The sequence below is a fragment of the Triticum aestivum genome, chromosome 4B, assembly GCF_018294505.1.
Source record: "Triticum aestivum cultivar Chinese Spring chromosome 4B, IWGSC CS RefSeq v2.1, whole genome shotgun sequence".
Classification (NCBI taxonomy): domain Eukaryota; kingdom Viridiplantae; phylum Streptophyta; class Magnoliopsida; order Poales; family Poaceae; genus Triticum; species Triticum aestivum.
Genome location: NC_057804.1, coordinates 449,714,837 through 449,731,726, shown reverse-complemented (window position 1 = coordinate 449,731,726; position 16,890 = coordinate 449,714,837). Strand labels below are relative to the sequence as shown.

General features: G+C 43.1%; 1 protein-coding gene across 1 annotated transcript; it reads left to right on the top strand.

Annotated features, from left to right (window-relative positions):
• Positions 1-14,501: 14,501 nt before the first annotated feature.
• On the top strand, positions 14,502-15,474 carry LOC123092647 (17.4 kDa class I heat shock protein). The gene has a single exon (XM_044514463.1). The coding sequence runs from the start codon at positions 14,741-14,743 to the stop codon at positions 15,206-15,208; it is 468 nt and encodes a 155-aa protein (XP_044370398.1). The 5' UTR covers positions 14,502-14,740; the 3' UTR covers positions 15,209-15,474.
• Positions 15,475-16,890: the final 1,416 nt, after the last annotated feature.

Here is a 16,890-nt window from a genome sequence, read left to right as displayed (position 1 = left end):
TAGTAGGCCAAACCAAACTGATAATTCAAAGAGACTTGCAAAGATAACTCAATCATACATAAAAGAATTCAAAGAAGATTCAAATATTATTCATAGATAAACTTGATCATAAACCCACAATTCATCGGATCTCGACAAACACACCGCAAAAAGAGTTTACATCAAATAGATCTCCACAAGAGAGGGGGAGAACATTGTATTGAGATCCAAAAAGAGAGAAGAAGCCATCTAGCTAATAACTATGGACTCGTAGGTCTGTGGTGAACTACTCACAACTTATCGGAGGGGCAAGGATGTTGATGTAGAGGCCCTCCATGGTTGCTTCCCCCTCCGGCAGAGTGCCGACAAGGGCTCCAAGATGGGATCACACGGATACAGAAGGTTACGTTGGTGGAAATTGTGTTTCGTGGTGCTCCTGGATGTTTTCGGGGTACGTAGGTATATATAGGAGGAAGAAGTATGTCAGTGGCCGCCCGAGGGGCCCACGAGACAGGGGGCGTGCCCTACAGGGGGGCGCCCTCCTATCTCGTGGGGCCCTCGGAGCTTTCTTGACTTGCACTCCAGGCTCTCCGGATCAGATTTGTTCCAAAAATGATGCTCCCAAAGGTTTCATTCCGTTTGGTCTCCGTTTGATATTCCTTTTCTTCGAAATACTGAAATAGGCAAAAAAACAATATGGGCTGGGCCTCCGGTTAGTAGGTTAGTCCCAAAAATGATATAAATGTGTAAAATAAAGCCCATAAACATCTAAAAGAGGTAATATAATAGCATGGAACAATCAAAAATTATAGATACGTTGGAGACGTATCACCTCCCCACTCGCCCATTAAAATCACTTATTCCCCAAGCGCCACGATTGATGGCACGGTTGGGTTACCCATGCCCGTGTTGATGAGAATCCCGCGATAAGGGGACATGATCTCTGCTTCGACAAGACGTGTCAAGGAAACCGCCTCGCATTACGTGAAGTGGCTGGTTGTGAAAAACGGTTCGAATAATGACCGGGCCGTGGCATATGTCATGCTATAAAAAGCTGTCAGCAGATTAGATTTGTGGAATATTGTACTCTCTATGGTGGTATGTGGAATTTGTTTTGCAAAGCCGGACACGATATTCGTGTTCAAAATCTTCTATGGAGTATTCGGAGAAGGAACCCGCCTTGGAATGCTGAAGACAATATGCGTGCCGGACTCATCATCATTGAAGCCTGGTTCAGGGGCTACTGAGGGAGTCCTGGATTAAGGGGTCCTCGGACAGCCGGACTATATACTTTGGCCGGACAATTGGACTATGAAGATACAAGATTGAAGACTTCTTCCCGTGTCCGGATGGGACTATCCTTTGCGTCGAAGGCAAGCTTGGCAATTCGGATATGCAGATCTCCTTCTCTGTAACCGACTCTATGTAACCCTAGCCCCCTCTAGTGTCTATATAAACCGGAGGGTTTAGTCCGTAGGACAGGAACAATCATAATCACAGGCTAGCTTCTAGGGTTTAGCCTCTACGATCTCGTGGTAGATCAACTCTTGTAATACTCATATCATCAAGATCAGTCAAGCAGGAAGTAGGGTATTACCTCCATCGAGAGGGCCCGCACCTGGGTAAAACATCGTGTCCCCTGCCTCCTGTTACCATTAGCCTTAGACGCACAGTTCGGGACCCCGTACCCGAGATCCGCCGGTTTTGACACCGACAACAGGGATTAGAGCCATCGAATTTTGGCATTTCCAGTTGAGAAGAGAAGGATGAATGGTCAGATGCATCCATAGACTGGAAATCATGGGGAGCAAAAATTCGAGGAGACGGTAGTGAGTCACGCGCACCTCTGACCAGAGGAGGAACATAAACAGTATGTGCCTTCCCCCGGTTTTTGTTGTCGAAGCCAAGGGAGTTGGTTATGCCACCATGACCACGCCCAGCGCCACGTGAATTCTGGCCGCTGTCGACCTTCGGATCTGGTTCATCTTTCTCGTGCTTATACAGATCCGCCGTCAACTGCTCCAGGTCGAGGGCGATTTCATCTCGAACGCGATCCGCCCGCGCAGACATGAGCTTGTTGAGGGTGGTGTTATTCGCATCGATGATTTTGCCCATGGATTGGAGGAGCGTCTCTCCTTGCGTCTTTAGCTTCCTAGGTCGCCAATGAACTCGTGGTGAAGCATCTCGTAGACGGCACGGCTCTTAGGACTGAGTTATTCCATCGCTCGTCGTCGCCCTGGTCGCTGTAACGCATGTGGTGGGGGTGGATTGGAAGCTCCAGGATGGATGCTCGGATACCAGATGTGACCTACTCTCTGGATTCACTCGCTCATGCCATGGATTTGAGGTAGATCGAGCTACGAATTTGAATTCGGTAGAGGAATACCACCCAGACACCCGCACCTCTATCCATTACAAGCGAACCGTCCACAGCCGTCCAAATCCTAGCCAAAACCAGCGGGAGGAAAGAGACAACTATTTAATGTTATACCCGATCAATGGGCTAGTTCGGGCCTACAAGCCACTAGGGAAGAGTCTTGGGCCGGGACGACTTGGGCCGAAAGCTCCAGGCCTACTTCTGGTTTAGTGTTGTTGATAATCACTTGATCAGCTACAGTGCCTCCCGGTGTATCTTCAATGGCGTGCCTGCAGGGCTGCTGACAGTGCAGGCCACCGAGGATGATCATAGGTGGTGGCATGCGTAGATCTGCCATGGAGGAGAGTGCTGGTCAACGAGCGGAGGGGATCATGAGAATGAAGCGTTACAGTGAGGATGACGTGGGTAGCAAATCAAACAATGCACCTGCATTATTCCAACGCATGCGCGGGGATCACCGAAATTTGGGTCGGTCAACCAACCCTTAGCATTGGCATATTTCTTATCATTTGGACTAGAAGGGTTGGGTGTGCTTTGCTGCACTGTTGATGTTGTTGGCTTTCTTACAAAGGTAATCACTTTGTTTCAAAATATAAGGTGTATTAACTTTTTTAAAGGCAAACCTTTTAACTTTGGTCAAATTTGTAGAAAAATATACCAAAATCCATAATATCAAATCGGTATTTTTAGATTCATCATGAAATGAATTTCTATACTTTTTGTTTATTATTGTGGATGTCAATATATTTGCTCTGAACTTGGTCAAAGTTAAAGAAATTTGACTTTCTAAAAACTAATACCCCTTATATTTTGGAACCAATGGAGCATGTAGTTTGACGGGTGGGGGAGATGATAGAGTGTGTTTTATTTTTATTTATAATTAGTTGATTTGGTGGGCCTTACGTGTTGTGATTCTGTGTTATCCGCTAACTATATTTATGTGGGGAAATCTATGTGTCGGTGGTTGCATATACTATGTTGGCGCTACAACATCACATGGTGGCGCTTCTTTTTTCTAGGTGGTAGGATGGGGTGCGGGATTCATATGTTTTTATGGACTGGTTATTGTTGATTGATTTGAAAAATTGTTGGCCCGATCAAAATCATAAACCAAATTCAAAATTGAATACCCCAATTAAATGAAAGAGCTTCAAAATTAGAGAACTTAATGAATTAAAAGAACTGAATGTGGGAGCTTAAGAAGTTATTAACCTGGTCAAAATTGGATTACCTAATTCTAAATTAAATACCTTAATTAATTGCGAGGCCTTAAAATTTAGGAAACATAGTGTATAGTATAAAAGAATTGAAGAGAGAGCTTTGAGAGATTGTTGACCTGATTAAAATTGCATGCCCCAACTCTAATTGAAGACCTCAATTGAATATTAACTCTTTAAAACTAGAAAGCTTAGTGTTATAGAGGATGAGAACTAGACATACCTTTTTTTAAATCTATACTACATCCGTCTGGGTTTATTAGGCCCCTCAACCATTAGAGGTCATCCTGATTTATAAGGCCCATTGTGTGCATATAGTTTGTTGGTGCCTCGATTTCTTCTGTAGTGGTTAATGCAACAATTTAATTCATTGATTTTTCTCTATGGCTAGCCATGCACCTCTTCTTACTGGGCAGCCATGCATGTTGCAAGTGCCGATGCAGCCGTTGCATGTGCAGGTTTCCAAGGTGCAGGCGATCTGGTAAGGCTCACTAAGGCTGCTCATACTGGGAATAATATAGGTAGTAACATACATGCCACATAAGAAGGAAAAAATTAATGTGTCAAGTAATTAATGAAGAGAGAGGCAAATAGAGTAACACAATATGTTACTACCATCGCATATCGCTCCCCAATGTAAAATGAGTCTACAAAGCAATAAATGAAGATCTATATGCTATCACACTTACGTTACTACCCACTATGAAGGTGGTAACATAGACTAGTAACATGTGCATGTTACTAGTCTAAGGCTGGCCATAGTGGTGATATCTTTGAAGGAAATATGCCCTAAAGGCAATAATAAAGTTGTTATTTTATATTTCCTTATAGCATGATAAATGTTTATTATTCATGCTAGAACTGTATTAACCGGAAACTTGATACATGTGTGGATACATAGACAAAACACCGTGTCCCTAGTCAGCCTCTACTAGACTAGCTCATTAATCAAAGATGGTTAAGTTTCCTAACCATAGACATGTATTGTCATTTGATGAACGGGATCACATCATTAGGAGAATGATGTGGTGGACAAGACCCATCTGTTAGCTTAGCATATTGATTGTTCAGTTCTATTTCTATAGCTTTCTTCATGTCAAATACATATTCCTTTGACTATTGGATTATGCAACTCCAGGATACCGGAGGAAATCCTTGTGTGTTATCAAATGTCACAACGTAACTGGGTGATTATAAAGATGCTCTATAGGTATCTCCAAATGTGTTTGTTGGGTTGGCATAGATCGAGATTAGGATTTGTCACTCCGAGTATCGGAGAGGTATCTCTGGGCCCTCTCGGTAATATTCATCATAAGAAGCCTTGCAGGCAAAGTGAGTAATGAGTTATTTGCGAGATGATGTATTAAAGAACGAGTAAAGAGACTTTCCGGTAACGAGATTTAACTAGGTATGAAGATACCGACAATCGAATCTCGGGCAAGTAACATACCGATGGACGAAGGAAATAACGTATGTTGTCATAATGGTTTGACGTTGACTGATAAAATATCTTCGTAGAATATGTAGGAGCCAATATGAGCATCCAGGTTCCGCTATTGGTTATTGACCAAAGAGGTGCCTTGGTCATGTCTACATAGTTCTTGAACCCGTAGGGTTTGCACGCTTAATGTTCGATGATGATTTTGTACTATATGAGTTATATGATTTGGTGACCGAATGTTGTTCGGAGTCCCAGATGAGATCACAGACATTACAAGGAGTCTTGAAATGGTCGAGAGGTAAATATTGATATATAGGATGATAGTATTCGGACACTGGAAGTGTTTCGGAGGGTATCGGGTACTTATCGGGTCACCGGAAGGTGTTTCAGGTAACCCCGGCAATCCTATGGGCCCTATGAAGGAACACACCAGCCCACAAGGGGCTGGTGCTCCCTATAAGGTTATAGGAGGAGTGGAAGGAAAGGGGGAAGGGCAAGGAAAGTGTGGATTAGGATTCCCACTTCCTCCCCTCACCCCTCTTTCCTTCCCCTTCATGAATACATGGAAAGGGGGGCACAGGGCAAGGCAGGGCCCCTAGGAGGCGGCGGCCAACCCTAGGACGCCCCTGGCTGCCTCTCCTCCCCTCCCACCTATATATATGTGGGGAGGGGCGCCTCACAAGGACACAACATCAATTGTTAGCCGTGTGTGGCGCCTGCCTCCACAGTTTACACCCCCGGTCATATTCTCATAGTGCTTAGGCGAAGCCCTGCGCGGATAACTTCACCATCACCACCACCACACCATCATGTTGACGGAACTCATCTACTTCCTCGACACTCTGCTAGATCAAGAGTTCGAGGGACGTCATTAAGCTGAACGTGTGTAGAACTCGGAGGTGCCGTACGTTCAGTGCTTGATCAGTCGGAACGAGAATAAGTTCGACTACATCAACCGCGTTGGCAAACGCTTCCACTTTTGGTCTACGAGGGTACATGGACACACTCTCCCTCTCTCGTTGCTATGCATCTCCTAGATAGATCTTGCGTGAGCGTATGAATTTTTTTGAAATTGCATGCTACGTTTCCCAATAGTGGCATCCGAGCCAGGTCTATGTGTAGATGATATGCACGAGTAGAACACAAAGAGTTGTGGGCGATGATCGCCATACTGCTTACCACCAATGTCTTATTTTGATTTGGCTGTATTGTTGGATGAAGCGGCCCAGACCAACCTTACATGACCACGTTCATGAGACCGGTTCCAACGACAGACTTGCAACTAGTTTTGCATAAAGGTGGCTGGCGGGTGTCTGTTTATCCAACTTTAGTTGAATCGAATTTGACTGCGGCCGGTCCTTGTTGAAGGTTAAAACAACAAACTTGATAAATCACCATTGTGGTTTTGTGCCGTAGGTAAGAATGGTTCTTGCTCGAAGCCCGTAGCAGCCACGTAAAACTTGCAACAACAAAGTAGAGGACGTCTAACTTGTTTTTGCAGGGCATGTTGTGATGTGATATGGTCAAGACATGATGTGATATACTTTGTTGTATGGGATGATCATGTTTTGTAAATGTTATCAGCAACTGGCAGGAGCCTTATGGTTGTCGCTTTATTATATGAAATGCGTACGCCATGTAATTGCTTTACTTTATCACTAAGCGGTAGCGATAGTTGTAGAAGCAATAGTTGGCGAGACGACCACGACGCTATGATGGAGATCAAGGTGTCGAGCCGGTGACGATGGATATCATGACATTGCTTTGGATATGGAGATCAAAAGCACGAGATGATGATGGCCATATCATGTCACATATTTTGATTGCAAGTGATGTTTATCTTTATGCATCTTATTTTGTTTAGTACGGCGGTAGCATTATAAGATGATCCCTTAACTAAATTTCAAGGTATAAGTGTTCTCCCCGAGTATGCACCGTTGCGAAAGTTCTTCGTGCTGAGACACGATGTGATGATCGGGTGTGACAGGCTCTGCGTTCACATACAACGGGTGCAAGCCAGTTTTGCACATGTGGAATACTCGGGTTAAACTTGACGAGCCTAGCATGTACAGACATGGCCTGGGGATACTAGAGACCAAAAGGTTGAACGTGATACATAGTAGATATGATCAACATAGAGATGCTCACCATTGATGACTACTCCATCTCATGTGATGATCGGACATGGTTTAGTTGATTTGGATCACGTATCATTTAGATGACTTGAGGGATGTCTATCTAAGTGGGAGTTCTTAAGTAATATGATTAATTGAACTTAATTTATCATGAAATTAGTCCTGATAGTTTTTGCATATCTATGTTGTAGATCAATAGCTCGCGTTGTAGCTCCCCTATGTTTTTTATATGTTCCTAGAGATACCTAAGTTGAAAGATGATAGTAGCAATGATGCAAAATGGGTCCATGATCTGAGGATTATCCTCATTGCTGCACCGCTAGGTGACAGACCTATTGCAGGAGCATATGCAGACATTATGAATGTTTGGCAAGCTCGATATGATGACTACTTGATAGTTTAGTGCGCCATGCTTTACGGCTTAGAATCGGGGCTTCAAAGACGTTTTGAACGCCACGGAGCATATGAGATGTTCCAAGAGCTGAAATTGGTATTTCAGACTCATGCCCGTGTCGAGAGGTATGAGACCTCTGGCAAGTACTTTGCCTACAAGATGGAGGAAAATAGCTCAGCTAGTGAGCATGTGCTCAGATTGTCTGGGTACTACAACTGCTTGAATCAAGTGGGAGTTAATCTTCCAGATAAGATAGTGATTGACAGAGTTCTCTAGTCACTATCACCAAGCTACTAGAACTTCATGATGAACTATAATATGCAAGGGATGACAAAAATGAATCCCGGGCTCTTCGCGATGCTGAAATCAGTGAAGGTCAAAATCAAGAAAGAGCATCAAGTGTTGATGGTTAACAAGATCACTAGTTTCAACAAAAAGGGCAAGCGAAAGAAACGGAACTTCAAGAAGAATGGCAAGTAAGTTGCCGCTCTCATGAAGAAGCCCAAAACTAGACCTAAGCCTGAAACTGGGTGCTTCTAATGCAAAGGAAATGGTCACTAGAAGCAATACTACCCCAAATACTTGGCGGATAAGAAGGATGGCAAAGTGAACAAAGGTATATTTGATATACATGTTATTGATGTGTACTTTACTAGTGTTCATAGTAACCCTTGGGTATTTGATACCGGTTCAATTGCTAAGCTTAGTAACTCGAAAGAGGAGTTGCAAAATGAACAGAGACTAGTTAAGGGTGAGGTGACGATGAGTGTTGGAATTGATTCCAAGGTTAATATGATCAACATCGCACACTCCCGCTACCTTCGGGATTAGTGTTGAACCTAAATAAATGTTATTTGGTGTTTGCGTTGAGCATGAATATGATTAGATCATGTTTATTGCAATACGTTATTCATTTAAAGTTAGAGAATACTTATTGTTCTGTTTACATGAATAAAACCTTCTATGGTCATACACCCAATGTGAATGGTTTATTGAATTTCGATCGTAGTGATACACATATTCATAATATTGATGTTAAAAGATGCAAAGTTGATAATGATAGTGCAACATTACTTGTAGCACTGCCGTTTAGGTCATATTGGTGTAAAGCACATGAAGAAACTCCATGCAGATGGACTTTTGGAATCACTTGATTATGAATCATTTGATACTTGTGAACCATGCCTCATGGGCAAGTTGACTAAAAAACTCCGTTCTTCAGAACCATGGAGCGAGCTAATGACTTTTTGGAAATAATACATACCGATGTATGCAGTTCGATGAGTGTTGAAGCATGCGGTGGGTGTCATTATTTTCTTACCTGCACAGATGCTTTGAGCATATATGGGTATATCTACTTAATGAAACACAAGTCTGAAACATTTGAAAAGTTCAAAGAATTTCAGAGTGAAGTGGAGAATCATCGTAACAAGAAAATAAAGTTTCTACGATCTGATCGCAGAAGCGAATATGAGTTATGAGTTTGCCCTTCATTTAAAACAATGTGGAATAGTTTCACAACTCACGCCCACCTGGAACATCACAGCATAATGGTGTGTCCGAATGTTGTAACCGTACTTTATTAGATATGGTGCGATCTATGATGTCTCTTACCGATTTATGACTATCATTTTGGGGTTATGCATTAGAGACAACTGCATTCACGTTAAATAGGGCACCGTCAAAATCTGTTGAGATGACACCGTATGAACTATGGTTCGGCAATAAACCTAAGTCGTCATTTCTTATAGTTTGGGGTTGCGATGCTTATGTTAAAAAGCTTCATCCTGATAAGCTCGAACCCAAATCAGAGAAGTGTGTCTTCATAGGATACCCTGAGGAAACAATTGGGTACACCTTCTACCACAGATCCGAAGGCAAGATCTTTGTTGCCAAGAATGGAACCTTTCTAGAGAAGGAGTTTCTCTCGAAAGAAGTGAGTGGGAGGAAAGTAGAACGTGATGAGGTAACTGTACCTTCTCTCAATTTTGCAAGTAGCTCATCCGAGAAATCCGTTCCCGTGATGCCTACACCAACTAGAGAGGAAGCTAATGATGATGATCATGAAACTTCAGATCAAGTTACTACCAAACCTCGAGGTCAACCAGAACACGATCGACACCAGAGTGGAACAGTAATCCTATTCTGGAAGTCATGTGACTAGACCATGGCGAACCTATGAACTATGAAGAAGCTGTGATGAGCCCAGATTCCGACAGATGGTTTGAGCCATGAAATATGAGATAGGATCCATGTATGGGAACAAAGTGTGGACTTTGGTGGACTTGCCCGATGATCGGCAAGACATTGAGAATAAATGGATCTTCAAGAGGAAGACGATAAGCTGATGGTAGTGTTACTATCTACAAAGCTTGACTTGTTGCAAAAAGTTTTCGACGAGTTCAAGGTGTTGACTACGATGAGATTTTCTCACTCGTAGCGATGCTTAAGTCTGTCCGAATCATGTTAGCAATTGCCACATTTTCTGAAATCTGGCAAATGGATGTCAAAACTACATTCCTTAATGGATTTATTAAAGAAGAGTTGTATATGATGCAACCAAAAGTTTTTGTTGATCCTAAAGGTGCTAACAAAGTGTGCGATCTCCAACGATCCATCTATGGACAGGTGCAAGCATCTCGGAGTTGGAATATACGCTTTGATAAGGTGATCAAAGCATATGATTTTATATAGACTTATGGTGAAGCCTGTATTTACAAGAAAGTGAGTGGAGCTCTGTAGAATTTCTGATATTATATGTGGATGACATATTGTTGATTGGAAATGATATTTAATTTCGGGATAGAATAAAAGGAAATTTGAATAAGAATTTTTCAATAAAAGACCTCAGTAAAACTACTTATGTATTGGGCATCAAGATCTATAGAGATAGATCAAGACGCTTAATAAGACTTTCACAAAGCACACACCTTGACAAGATTTTGAAGTAGTTCAAAATGGATTAGTGAAAGAAGGAGTTCTAGCCTGTATTGTAAAGTGTGAAGTTGAGTAAGACTCAAAGCCCGACCACGGCAGAAGATAGAAAGACAACGAAAGTCATTCCCTATGCCTCAGCCATAGATTCTATAAAGTATGACATGTTGTGTACCATACCTATTGTGTGCCTTGCTATGAGTTTGGCAAGAGGGTACAATAGTGATCCAGGATTAGATCACCGGATAGCGGTCAAAATTATCCTTAGAGGACTAAGGAAATGTTTCTCGGTTATGGAGGTGATAAAGGGCTCGTCATAAACGGTTACGATGATGCAAGCTTTAACACTAATCTAGATGACTCTGAGTCTCAATCTGGATACGTATTGAAAGTGGGAGCAATTAGCTAGAGTAGATCCATGCAGAGCATTGTAGACATAGAAATTTGCAAAATACACTAACACGTTGACTAAACTTCTCTCAAAAGCAAAACATGATCCCACCTTAGTACTCTTTGGGTGTTAATCACGTAGCGATGTGAACTAGATTATTGACTCTAGTAAACCCTTTGGGTGTTGGTCACATGGCGATGTGAACTATTGGTGTTAAATCACATGGCGATGTGAACTATATTGTTGACTCTAGTGCAAGTGGGAGACTGAAGGAAATATGCCCTAGAGGCAATAATAAAGTTGTTATTTTATATTTCCTTATATCATGATAAATGCTTATTATTCATGCTAGAATTGTATTAGCCGGAAACTTGATACATGTGTGGATACATAGACAAAACACCATGTCCCTAGTAAGCCTCTACTAGACTAGCTCGTCAATAAAAGATGGTTAAGTTTCCTAATCATAGACATGTGTTGTCATTTGATGAACGAGATCACATCATTGGGAGAATGATGTGATGGACAAGACCCATCCATTAGCTTAGCATATTGATCATTCAGTTTCATTGCTATAGCTTTCTTCATGTCAAATACATGTTCCTTCGACTATGAGATTATGCAACTCCCGGATACCAGAGGAATGCCTTGTGTGCTATCAAACATCACAACATAACTGGGTGATTATAAAGATGCTCTACAGGTATCTCTGAACGTGTTTGTTGGGTTGGCATAGATCGAGATTAGAATTTGTCACTCCGAGTATCGGAGAGGTATCTCTGGGCCCTCTCGGCAATACACATCATAAGAAGCCTTGCAAGCAAAGTGACTAATGAGTTAGCTGCGGGATGATGTATTATGGAACGAGTAAAGAGACTTGCCGATGACGAGATTGAACTAGGTATGAAGATACCGACGATCGAATCTCGGGCAAGTAACATACCGATGGACAAAGGGAATAACGTATGTTGTCATAACGGTTTGACCGATAAAAGATCTTCGTAGAATAGGTAGGAGCCAATATGAGCATCTAGGTTTCGCTATTGGTTATTGACCAGAGAGGTGTCTTGGTCATGTCTATATAGTTGTCGAACCCATAGGGTCCGCAGCTTAACGGTCGATGACGATTTTGTATTATATGAGTTATATGATTTGGTGACCAAATGTTGTTCGGAGTACCGGATGAGATCACGGACATGACGAGGAGTCTCAAAATGGTCGAGAGGTAAAGATTGATATATAGGACAATAGTATTCGGACACCGGAAGTGTTCCGGAGGGTATCGGGTACTTATCGGGTCACCGGAAGGTGCTTTGGGTACCCCGGGCAATCCTATGGGACATATGGGCCTTGTGAAGGAACACATCAGCCCAAAAAGGGCTGGTGCGCCCTATAAGGCTATAGGAGGAGTAGAAGGAAAGGGGGGAAGGGTAAAGAAAGTGTGGATTAGGATTCCCACTTCCTTCCCTCACCCCTCTTTCCTTCCCCTTCATGCATACATGGAAAGGGGGGTGGCGCAGGGCAACGCAGGGCGCCTAGGGGGCGGCGGCCAACCCTAGGACGCCCCTGGCTGCCTCTCCTCCCCTACCACCTATATATATATGGGGAGGGGGCGCCTCACAAGGACACGACAACAATTGTTAGCCGTGTGCTGTGCCTCCCTCCACAGTTTACACCCCGGTCATATTCTCGTAGTGCTTAGGCAAAGCTCTGCGTGGATAACTTCACCATCACCGTCACCATGCCGTCGTGTTGATGGAACTCATCTATTTCCTCGACACTCTGCTCGATCAAGAGTTCGAGGGACGTCATCGAGCTGAATGTGTGAAGAACTCGGAGGTGTCGTACGTTCGATGCTTGATCGGTTAGAACGAGAAGAAGATGGACTACATCAACCGCGTTGGCAGACTCTTCCGCTTTCGGTCTACGAGGGTATGTGGACACACTCTCCCCCTCTTGTTGCTATGCATCTCCTACATAGATCTTGCGTGAGCGTAGGAATTTTTTTGAAATTGCATGCTATGTTTCCAACAATCTTAGCTATTATCATGCATTTGGGAATAGCAAACACGCAGACGTGACAGAGAATTAAAGAAAAGAAAGAGGGTTAGAGTAATGTTGGTACTCCCTCAGGACAAGCAAATGGTATAGAGCTCCGGAAGGGTTTGTGACCATCAATGTCGACGCAGGTTATGATGCCAACTTGGGGAGTGGTGCAACAGGGGTTGTTATTCGAGATGATAAAGGCCAATTTGTGGCTGCTAGTAACCAGAAATTGTTTTCGGTGCTTGATACAACAGAAGTAGAAGCAACAACCGTTCTTCATGGCCTCCATCTTGCTAATCATATGGGGGTGCATAAATTGTTGATCCAGTCGGATAATTTGGAGGTAATCAAGACGCTAAATGATAGAGGGTTTTCCGGAAGAGCGGAAATTTTTGAAGACATCCTCGTTCAGTCTATTTCTTTTACAAAAGTTTGTTTTGTCCATTGTCCTAGGGATGCCAATCTAGTTGCTCATTGCTTAGCTAAAGATTGTGATTCACAACCAATTGTTTGGGTTGATGATCCGCCCAGTTTTATTTTGTCGCTATTAATAGACAATGTAGCTGTGATTTGAGCAATAAAGTGAGCCATGATGGCATTTAAAAAAACATAGGTAGATACTGTATCATATTAAATGTTATGCTACTTTGTGTCATGCATGACAATAAATAAGATTATCTATGATATTATTCTATAATATTATGCATTATGAATATAGTATTATACACTAGTATTATAAGCATGATACTAGTATATGATACTCCTTACTATGAGTAGCCTAAGTTACTCCCCACTATGACTAGCCTAATAGTGCTAATAATCTCATAGCTCAGTTATTGAGTACGTTTTCTTGGTTTTGCTGTTTTAGTCTTTGGGACCGAAAAATGTTCGTGAACTATAAATTGTCCCACCAATTATAAAAAGATGTTCATTGATTCTAGAAATGTGTGATGATCCAAAAAAATGTTTAAATAAATGTTCACAAATTTTTAAAGAAATTGCAAATAGTATAAATGTTCATTAATTCAAAAAATCTTCTTGATTTTAGAAAATGTTTGAAAATTTGTAAAAGTGTTCATGAATTTTAAAAAAGTTCAGGAGTTTAAAAAAATCTTCATGATTTAAAAAATTATTAATAATTTCACGAAATTGAGAGTGGTAGTGTATTTCGGTGATGCAGCAAAATGTAGTCACGAACATTGGAGCTTATGATTTTTTTTCCTTTGCAACCCACAGACCTTTTTGATACTAAGATGCTAATTGGTTCGCTGCCAAAGTTTGGCATTGCCAATATTTGGCAAGCCAACATTTAGCAAAACCAAAAGTTGCCAGAAATTGATAACATTTTAAGAGGTGGGCAAAAATCAATTGGTAGCCAACCGAGCGCCAAACTTTTAGACTTGCCAACAATTGGCATGCCAATTATTGGCACGAAACCAATTAGACTCTAGGTATCAATGCGTTTTTCAAAAAAAAGAAAAGAAAAAGGAGCAGCGCAAATCTACTGCAGAGTCCAGAAGCTGCTGGTGTCTTCTCCACGACAGCGGACCAAACCAATCCCGGGCCAACCAACGAACCCAATCCAGTGACCTCGAGTCTTCACGGGAAGACAATAGAATTCTCCAGAAGTGCTTTCTCCTTCCCCACCGTATCATCCCCAGCCCTCTATAAATTCTTCCCCGTCCCGATCGACAGAAACCCAAGAAAGTCTGAACAAAGCACCGATCAAAGAACGATCCCTCCCAAATCAATCGCTCACCCTTCCGCTTCCTAACACCAGCTAAATCGTCCATTCCTTCGACCAGCAGCTCGAATCCCCACCGACAATGTCGCTGATCCGTCGCAGCAACGTGTTCGACCCCTTCTCCCTCGACCTCTGGGACCCCTTCGACGGCTTCCCCTTCGGCTCCGACGGCAGCGGCAGCCTCGTCCCGCGCACCTCCTCTGACACGGTGGCCTTCGCCGGCGCGCGGATCGACTGGAAGGAGACGCCCGTGGCGCACGTGTTCAAGGCGGACGTGCCAGGGCTGAAGAAGGAGGAGGTGAAGGTGGAGGTGGAGGACGGCAACATCCTCCAGATCAGCGGCGAGCGGAACAAGGAGCAGGAGGAGAAGACCGACACGTGGCACCGCGTGGAGCGCAGCAGCGGCAAGTTCCTGCGCAGGTTCAGGCTCCCGGAGAACGCCAAGGCGGAGCAGGTGAAGGCGTCCATGGAGAACGGCGTGCTCACCGTCACCGTGCCCAAGGAGGAGGCCAAGAAGCCCGAGGTCAAGTCCATCCAGATCTCCAGCTAGGCGTCTGCGTGCTCGCTGCGCGGTGAGGTGGACTGCAGAGCAGAGGTGTGGAGTTTCGCCCCGGTCGTCGTGATGAAATAAAACCAGAGTCCGGCCGTCTGTGCGTGCGCGGTGTGTCTTGTGCTCTAGTGTTGTGTGCGGATGGTCCGATGTTGCAGCCAGTGTTTTGAGTCTCTCGCGTCTGTGTTTTGAGCCCAGTTTGCTCATCAGTCTGTATTCCATCAGCAACTGAGTAAATCCATTAGTAGTACTACATTCTCTGCTAATTTTTGAATGGCCGTGCGAATCATAGACCATACACTTGAAACAATTTCAAGTCGATTTAAGCGCTAAACGTTACAATCGCGCTGATTTTAGTGGGAATAAATGCTGTTTGTGGTCGGAATAGAAGCTGGTCTCTTCCCATTTGTCTTGCCGGTCGCTCGTCAGGTGTGACGAATTCGTGGAGGAGACCGAGGAGCTCAAGCCGCGCGCCCGAGTTTTACTTTTACTAGGACACTGTCTGTGCCTTCCTACGGGCAGAGGAGACCGAGGAGCTCAAGCCGCGCGCCCGAGTTTTACTTTTACTAGGACACTGTCCGTGCCTTCCTACGGGCAGAAGGCAGCAAATGCCTCTCAAGAACCTATGCTATAATGGGCGATGTCCAATGAATCCGTTATGATGCCTTCCCTTCCTAGCTTTTTTTATGCCGCGGAATGTTGAAAATATATATACACGCATACCGATAAATTTTCTATTATAATTTAAGTATCTTTGTGGTGTGATTTTTTTCGTCTATATAACTAAATATATATTATCCCTCTAGCTTAATTTATTCTTGATAGTTAGCATCTCTTCATTCGCACAACCGAACACGTTCAACTGCGACACTCACATGCAATATCTACATCAGACAAGTGCGACACTTACATGTAATATCTACATCAGACGACACAAGCAAGTTGGGCGTGGCGTTGTCTCCCATTCATTCATTGGCCCACATTTACTCTTGTAATTGGTTTGTGGTCGTAAGAGGGAGAACCTACTCAAAACCGAACATGCGACAACATGCGACCAAAAATCGATCATACGAAATTTTATCACACTTCTACTGCAACATAGGTCTACATTGAGCAACCCACCTGCAACCTACGTCTCTAATCTTACTACCTCCACTCCTCTAGTCTCTCCCCCGCATATCGGAAGATGGCTTGGACCTAGCATCAACCTCAATTATTACACTAATACTTCCTGTGATCCAAATTTTAGCCTGCCAAAACATCTTATAATTTGGAATGGAGGCATACTACTATATTTTGCATGTAACTTGAACAATATACATTTATTAGTGTACTTGTAGCAGCACCTCTGAAATTTAACATGAACAATATTCTTGATCTCTATAAAAAAATAAGAACCCTCCAACCTGCTGAACGCCTTATTCAACTACCCGTATTCGTCACAGACACTTGCTCTCCTACAAACATATATATAGATTCACCAAATGACCAAGAGGTGATGCCAAAAGGACGGGCCAACAAGCACAGAATTTAAGTTGATCGACAAAACCCACCGAAAAGCTGAACACCATAACCCAGACCAAGCTATGAAGTTCAAAACTCGGAATCAATGGAGAAACAAGATTAAAAAAACAAATTCCTTGAAAAATATACTTCTTCTCTAATTAGTTCTCCTTTTCATA